This window comes from Gavialis gangeticus, unplaced genomic scaffold (assembly GCF_001723915.1).
Source record: "Gavialis gangeticus isolate Ggan-Ray unplaced genomic scaffold, GavGan_comp1, whole genome shotgun sequence".
NCBI classification, from domain to species: domain Eukaryota; kingdom Metazoa; phylum Chordata; order Crocodylia; family Gavialidae; genus Gavialis; species Gavialis gangeticus.
Window position 1 is genome coordinate 39,319,955 of NW_017729026.1, and position 8,560 is coordinate 39,328,514.

Below are 8,560 nucleotides of genomic sequence, written 5' to 3' on the forward strand. Positions count from 1 at the left end.
AGGAAGGACAGCTTTTAAAATCCCCCTCTTCCCTCTGCTCCCCCCGCCCCAGTGTTGTTTCCAACCTGTACAGTCCTGGCCTCTGCTGAATCCCGCGTTTGTCCTACGAGTGCCCTAGTTGCCCCCCCACTCTCTCCAGAAAGCGTCATAAACAGGGGAGAAAGCAGCCGGCTGCGGTTCCTCCTCTCCTCTGAGGCTGCTGTCCCTTGTGTTACCAAGGGTAGCGCTGACCGGGTCTCCCCACCAACTCAGGACCCCTCGCCCCGGAGGCTGCCTTCCCGGCCCCCGCTGCAAGCCAGGAGGAAGCAGAGCAAAAGCTTCCAGGCAGACATCCCTCTTCCCCCCCGGCCCAGCCCCGCGCCCCGCGGGGGCCCCGCGCCCGGGCTCCAGCAGCCCCGGGACCCGCGAGGTCAGAGGGCGGGCGCTGCAGCGCCGAGCCTCTCGCAAGGGTAAAAGGGGGTGTGGCCGGAGCGCGGTGGCGTCACTCTGCCTCTGGGCCAGTGAGAGGCCTACCTTGGGGAGCCAGCGACCAATGGGAGGCGAGGTGGGTCTGTGAGTGGCATTAAGGGAGGGCTAGGCTGAAGCTGGGAGAGAAATGAAGTTGTGCTAAAAAAGCCTTTTAGCCATAAAGAAGTTATTAGGCATTTCTCAGCCTCAAATTAGGGCTACTTCATTAATATCAGCTTCGTCCCCATTATGGGAGAGGGAGAGTCTGCAAGCACATAAAGGGGATAGGAAGGAGGCAATATCTGTCTACCCAGCTGGGGGAGAAGCAAACTTTCCCTCTGCTCTTAATGATCTCAATTAAAGAGCTGGGCTCCTCACCCTGAGAAAGCTCTCTGCAGACTGCTGGGTGCGGGATTGAAGGTAGGTCAAAGGAGATCACTTGCATCCGGTGATCCCTTCTCCGAGACGAGGAACAATGTTACCTGTGCAAGAGAAATGCGAAGCGGGTCTCTCTAGTCTTGTTTCCCTTGCCCGTGATGTCACTTCAGTTTGGGCTGGTTCTGTCTGTGCATCAGGTCAAGCTGGATTCGCTTTTTCCTTGTTTCATGTGCTCTCGGGCAGAATGAGACCTCCATCCCTAGGCGGGAAGGGGAAGTAGTATGTGTCCAAATCACCTGCAATGTTAACCTGGATGGACAGGTCAGAGGAAGGCTTTAGAAATTAAGCTAAAGCTTCCACCACAGGGAGTTGCGAGAACACTTGGAGAGAGTACAAATGTGTGAGGATCTGAGCGGTGCGCACTTGATTCCATGCTGGCTATACTAAGGACGACCTGTCCTGGTGACATTTAAAGACGCTATTATTTTTTTCCCCAGAAGTGTCGATTTCCTTTAAAAAAAAAACTTTAAAAAATGTAATTTCTGCCTGTCATTGAATGCACGTGAGTGCAGATGAAATGTTCCGGGGCGGAGGGACAAGGGAGGGTGTCTGATCATTTCTTCTGCTTCTCCTCCTGTCCCCACTCCCTACCCGAGACGAGAACCCAGTGTCCTGGTGGCGAAAATTCGCCTTATTCCGGACTCTTCTGTCCATTGGCATGTAGTGAGGATCTCACGGACCTGGTTGTGTATGTGTAGCATTGTGTAGGAGGTGTCTCACCCCAAGGCATGCTGTTATCTTCACAGTGGCACGGAGAAAGTTACCTGAGCCAGATCCCTGCTGAAGGAGCCTAAAAACCAATGACTTCAGGCCTCGGATGGACAGCAGAAGACTAAAATAAAAGGGATTATTATGTCTCTTTCCCGAGGAGCTATGTTTGCAGCAATGAGCAGAAGGAAAGGACTGACCTCCCTTCTTGGGGCGCGGGCTGGTGCGGGAGGCATTTAGTTTTCTCTGCAGCCCCTTGGATCGTCCGAGCTGCATCGAAAAACACCTTTCCGAAGCCGCTTGCATTCAGCTAACGTCAGTGTGAAAGTGAATCTATTATATATATCTATATACACACGCGCACACACATATATATGTGTATTTTTCAATGTAACTCCTGGCTTTTCATTGTTTTTAAACAAAACAAGCAAACCAGCCGCGCTCAGCAACGATGCTTGAGGCTTCTGCAAGATGAATTGTCGCTGAAAGTTTCTGCCCCCGCTTTGGATGAAGCTGCGGAGTTTAAACTGTAAGAAGGAAGGGGGAAAAAACCACCATGAAAGAGAAATCCAAAAATGCTGCCCGGACTAGACGGGAGAAAGAAAACAGTGAATTTTATGAACTGGCTAAATTACTGCCTTTGCCCTCGGCCATCACCTCTCAACTGGACAAAGCATCCATAATCCGGCTCACCACCAGCTATTTAAAAATGAGGGTGGTTTTTCCTGAAGGTAAGTGCCTTTATGAATTGCCCGCCCGCATGCACCTCGCGGGCCGGGAGATCGCTGACTTGTCCGTGAATGTCCCCGGCCCGGGGTCGTCCCTGAAGGACGGGGCTGGGGCTGCGCCTTTTCCTGCCCCTAGACACTTTCCCTTCCCTTCCGTACGCACGACACGTTTGGATGGGGACCGGCGGGGCTTTTGTCAACACTTCAAGATACTGAGCTCAGCTGCGTTTTCTCCTAAAACAAACATGACTTCCCTTCCCACCCCGAGCGATCGGCTTTCCCGCGGAGCACGTATAGCACCCCAAAGGGCAAATCACACATATACCGGGGGGGGAGTTAATATATGGGTAAATATATATGGGTAAATATTTACTTTAGTCTATGCAAAGTCCTAAAGTCTTAGTTCAAGTCTGGAGCGGTGGGTACAATACTTAGGGCGCACAGCACCAGCTAAAGAAAGCGACCCAGCAAGACTTGCTTGTGCTGGGAAGGGGCCGGATCTTGGGGAGAGCGGCATTGGGGCGGTATGGAGAGGGTGACTGATGTCAGGGCTATTAATAGAAGTTCCAGGTTGAGAAGACTTTAAACTTCCCAGTAGTAGTACGATAGTTTCGGGCCTTCCCCAATTCCTGCACAAGTCAACGGGCAACTTCACCTTGACTTAGCGATTGTCCCGCTTTGTCTGCTGCAGCCAGCGCTGGGGATTCTTGAGGTTTGGCGCGGTCTAGAGTTTGCACATGGATGTGTAGACCCGCTGCCAAGCAAAACAAACCCGAGGAAAAGTTAAGGACTGAACAAAGTTCCCTCCTACCCTGAAACCTTTGCTTTTAATGTGGAAGAGGAGGAAGAAAATAACGGGCAATGTTTTTTTTATGTGGATCCAGGAACAGATCATAGTACAGGTAGAAGACAGCAGTACAAAGTGGGGAATTCTTCCCTTCGAGCTAAAAACAAATAATGTAACCACATAAATCGCTTCAAAAGAGATCAGATCTCTTGCTTTACAAGCTAAGGCCAGCTCTGCGACTGAGCGGGTGCTTTTGTCCGGAAAAAGTAGGGCAACATAGTAGTACCTGCGTTTAAAAGTGGATCAAAACTCAAGCCTTTAAGAAAATAATATTGTGTTTCCACTTTTGAATAGATCATAGACATTCAGGCCACTTATAATGATTTGGACGAGGGAAGAGTTGGAAAGGTATCCTTCCCCCTTGCCTTCCCTCGCCAGCTTTTGCAAAGAAAACCCATTTCCAAACTAATTTCCTTGACCAACATTAGCCATCTCATGACTTGAAACCAAGCGCGGAGATGACCCAAAAGCCTTTCCTGAAAAGGAAAAGAAAAATAAATCAAACAGCGCATTCCTGGCGTGTCTGCGCCGGGAAGATCATTACGGGAGGCTGCCTAGTGTTTAAAAAGAGATCGAGTTGTCCTTTATACTGTTAAGGCGTAGTTTATAAAAATAAAGCTATTGCAAACTCTTGAGGGCTGCGGTGTTCCTAAAAGGATTATTAACAATGATTTGTCAACTCCTGCAGTCTCAGTAGGCTCCAGTCCTGCGTGATTTCGAGCGGGTCTCGTCAATTATTGGTGCCTATGCAGCGGGTTGTTGGATCAGAAGAAGCATATGGTGTTGCTTGTCGGCTCTGAGTAATCATGGGAAGAGAAGAATAGCTGATCCCAGTCCCTCCGTGGCAAAGCGGAATGTTTGAATGCACTGGGGAATTGCGTGGCAAAGTGCACCGGAGCCGGAGCCGCTGCTGTCCAAAGCATATGCTAATTTGAGAAAAGAGACAGAGGAGAAGGCTAAACACAGCGCGCAGAGCCCGCCGAGCCTAATTAAAGGCGAGCTGCAAATGAAGAAGGCAGGCAAGGACAAAGAGTCTGGCTCAAAAGAAGGCGGGGGGGGGGAAATCCCCTGGACGCGCATGTGTGGCGTCCGCTCTTGTAGCCAGGAGAAGATCAGAGAGTCCTGGGGATCTTAGGGTTAGGAGGGACCTCATTTAGTCCTGCTCCCCCTGTATTTCCCTCTGGATCTGTTTGCGTGTGAGAGAAGAGGGTGCAGGACAGACCCCGAGCAATCGGAACTCTTGGTAGAGGTGATATCTTTTTGTTCGACCAACTAGATAGCTGCAAAAAAAAAAAAGAGAGTATTTGCACGCTTTCGGGCACACGCGCCCATCTTCAGGCATAGGAGAGTGCACAGATCGCAACGTCTCTTGCCGAGCCACCCAAACAGAAGCACGCCTTGCTCTGGAGGGGCTATTTGGCGTGCACTGCGCTGCTCGGAAAGTAAGTCTCCCCCCTCTGTAGTTCAGAAGAGCTCTGGGTCTGTGAGTAAGAAGCACGAATCGCAGCCACTGACACTCAACCCGCCATACCTGTGGGGCTGAGCTGGACGCGTCTGTCACCTTTCTCGAAGGGGGGGAGCAGGGGCTCCGGGCGCATCCTGGATTTCCCGGGGGATCTCGGGCCTGAGCAAAGCAAAGCTGCAATGCCTCGCGGTAACTGGGGCTGCAGGCAGTGGCCAGCCCCAGGATGTGCTTAGCCCATACAAGTTTTGTCCATAGCATTTTCTGCGGTGGGGGCCTGTGTCTCCAGTCCAGGTCTCGCCTACTTATTAGCTTGGGGGGCCGCAGCTAGAGGGGGTCAAGGAAACTGTACATCAGGGAGCTGGGAGGGAAAATTGAAGAAGGGAGCAGGGAGAAATCTTTGACTATATTTATGTGTGGGAATCTTCCTGCTATTTCTTAACCCATGTGGAAGAAATAGACATGAAGCACTGGGAGAGACATTCTCCCGGCTAAAAGAGTGGAGATAACAGGCTAAGGAAGATGGGGAAATAACACGTCATCACAGGACATCCTACGTCACCCACCTACTAGTTTCCAAATCTTTTATTGGAATAACTATGCCTAGCGGGTATCTACTTAAGAACAGCTACAGTGCAACCCTTGTAACTGTATCCTTATTTATCTAATGAATTCACATCTATTTAGACTGATTATAAATGGTTACATCTAGGAAGATATAGACTCCATACACAGGTAGAAAATTGTGAATAGACAGAAATAGCATGCGGACATCTTTCCGCACATACTCATTTGTAATCATTATGTAGCCAGATTTTGGATTATTTTTAGGATTTTTTTGGGGGGAGGGGAATGTAAAATAGATACACGCAAAGCAACCATGGTGTTGTTTCTTATGATTCCTTCCAATATAAATCCGAAGACGTTGTTTATTGAATGCAACTAACGAAAGCCCTAATGCTAGAGGGAAAGCTACCTTGATATTACATTAAACAAAGGCTTTAAATGAATATGACCATGATGCTCCCTCCTGAGTTTGTGTTTAGGGTACGGTTTAACTCTTAAATTAATTCTCTGGGAAAAGCCAGTTTACAACACTTGGACGTTTCCCCTGTTTCCACTTTACTGGTCTAGATTTAACCTAGGAAGGGAGGAAATTGTGCTACCTAAAAAACAAACAGGAAAATCAGCGGCTTGGGCAATTCGCTTCGGTTTGGTACAAGAAGAGAGTTAAACTTCCGTGGAGAGAAGAATCTGCAAGACAAACAGGGGTGTGCAGTGGCCCTCTCGCTTTAGCTGCTCTGGGAAATGACCAGTAGCCATCCCGGTGCCGGCGTGCTGCAGGCGAGCTGCAGCAGCCTTTCAAAAACCCGAGGATAAGATATAGTCCTAACACTACGATGTAATATTAAATAGCCTCCTACAGCATCAAGAGTAAAGCACGTACAGCGAACCTCTGGCATTGTTTTCTTTCCCATATAGATGTATATGGGAAAACTGCATATAGATTTGTAGTCTTGCAAATCTATACAGCAAGGTCGTCGTCTTTATTATTATGACAGTTATAATTATTACTACAACTAACAGGGCACACCTGATCCAAGCGAGCCACAGCACTAAAATGAATATATGTTCGGCGTAATATATTTTGATAAGAACACGCTTCTTAGCGAGGAAATGATTTAGTTAAATGACCACAGAAAATCGCTATACATCGGTAGGTAGTTTCTCTAACAGAACGGCGTTCAATTACAAAGCCTCTGTTTAAATAAACCTTTGTAGAATAATAATGGTTAGTATTTCAATATTGAAATCCTTAATCTTGTTTTATTTTAGGGGGATAAAAGACTAACAGAAGAAGAAAAAAAAACCTTTCCCACGTGGATAGGTGATTTAATGCTGTTTTTCTTACTGCTAAGGGAAATGATTGAGCATTAGGTTTCAATGTTTATTTTCTTACAGAAGTTTTTCTCATTTAAAAGCCTTTAAGCTGTAGTTTACTCTCCACGCTGCCTTTCTGTGCTTAATACCAGTTTTGATGTCGACTTAAAATCTGAAGTGCAGGACTGAACTCTCGCATAACAGTTGCAAGAGCAGATTTATGAGTTAGAAAGCATACGGAAGATCAATGGATGAAATCATATTTTCTTTAGAAACAGCCCCTTCTCTGGCTAATAAAAATAACTTTTTTTTTTTAAAACTGGCGGATGTTTTTCGACCTTCGCGTCCATACCGTGTGAAATAGTGAATTGCTGCAATCATTTTCAACTATGGTTACTTGTAAAGAAAATTACTTTGATTTGTATCCTTCCTTCTATAGCGATCTGGGTGTATTTCGAACATGTTGGCTCCTTTTGGGGGTTGACAGAGGGACATTTGCTTAGTTTAATGTATTTAAATTTCTATGAGCGCCAGAAATGAAAAACGCTGGTATTTCATGGTATTTCATTCTCAAGTGCACCAGTATTGGCGTTTTCTTCCATTCAATTCCAGTAAAGTGGTGTTTATTCAGCCAACATTTTTCATTTAAGGAAACAGGAACGTTTCTTAGCTCAATTTTGTTGCAAATGAACGCATGTGATTTACCGTAGACTTTTTTTAAAAAATCATAACTGATATAATTTAATGTGAAGCCTCAAAGGAAGAACTGATGTTTTGTGGCAGCCTTTTTTGGCTGGAATTTTAGTTTTCATTAACCGGTGCCTATTAATTTAACTCAGAAATCATTCATGTCTGCTACAAGGTTAGGCACTGGGAGCAGGCAAAACAGGACATCCTGAGTAAGCTATTTAATTAAACAGTTAATGAACTCAGTTTGGTTCCTACACACAACACTCAATTGCCTTTTTTGTGACTGGGGCCGGTTGGTATTAATTGCGATTGCAGCAGCTGACAGAGAGAAAAAATAAGGTTGTCTTTAATAGCTGAGTCGATCTGGTTTCCCTCAAAGAAACTGCAGTAAGGAATATAGGAAAGTAGCCATGGCAGGACAGGGCGACCAGGAAACATGAAAGGGGCTGCTTTAACGAGCTACATCGGGACCACGGGGGCGAAACGTCTGTACAGTCATAAAGCTTTATGAGCGGCTTCACCTAGCAGGCTGCATGGAGGCACCATACGTGGAAGAGAAGGATCTGCTGCTTGTGCAAACATTGTCCATATCCTGGGGTCTCCGTGCAGCCTCCATCCCCTTGCACCCCTACTGGTAGAGGCCTTTTGGGGCAGACCATGTTTTGCTCGGGATTTCCCTCGGGCCAGCGCTCCCTTTGATACCCAAGGCCTTTATGCCTTCCCGTGTTGTTGCTATGAGCCTGTGTGAGTGATCGCGTCAGTCAGCTGAAAGTCAACAGCGCAAAGGTGCGAGGGCTGAAGGACAATGAGACAAGCTGCTTAAGGACGTTGTGGGCTCTCCCTCACTGGAGGTTTTCGAGAAGATCCTGGATAGGCATCGATCTGGGATGGTTTGGGGCTAGCAAGTCGCGCATCCACCCAGCTGGCTGAACCAGATGACCTAAGGTCCCTTCCCAGGGTTAATTTATTATCAAGGTGGAGGCTTCCCTTTTTGGGGCTTTTCTTTGGCTTAAGTCCGGTGCTGGTGTGGTGTCCAGTGTCCCAGGGATGCTGGCAGGGAGCCGAGGATTCATTTTGCTTAGCAGAAGGACTCTGCCTAGCCATTCTGGGCTTTGCTCCGGAGAGCCCTTAGTTACTTAGTATTACAGGAAAGGACCAACTGCAAGCCAGGTCGGCCAAGTGAAACTAGTAGGAAGGCAAAGACTAAGGAAAAGGAACAACCAATAACTATGTCTCCTTCCTCTGTTATTAACATTTGTTGCACAATATCGCTTTTGTTTTCTGAGATGAGGATTTAGGACCTGATTTGAGGTTATTTTCCACTCCCTCTCCCCCCCCCCCCCAAAAAAAAATTTTTCG

General features: G+C 47.3%; 1 protein-coding gene across 1 annotated transcript in view; it reads left to right on the forward strand.

Moving 5' to 3' along the window:
• The first annotated feature begins 571 nt into the window (after positions 1-571).
• The window catches only part of SIM1 (single-minded family bHLH transcription factor 1), a 70,575-nt gene continuing 62,586 nt past the window's right edge, over positions 572-8,560 (forward strand). The window contains exons 1-2 of the mRNA XM_019520165.1: positions 572-867; positions 1,632-2,324. Coding sequence (XP_019375710.1) covers positions 2,150-2,324 — 175 coding nt within the window. The 5' untranslated portion in view covers positions 572-867; positions 1,632-2,149. The remainder of the gene's footprint in view (positions 868-1,631; positions 2,325-8,560) is intronic.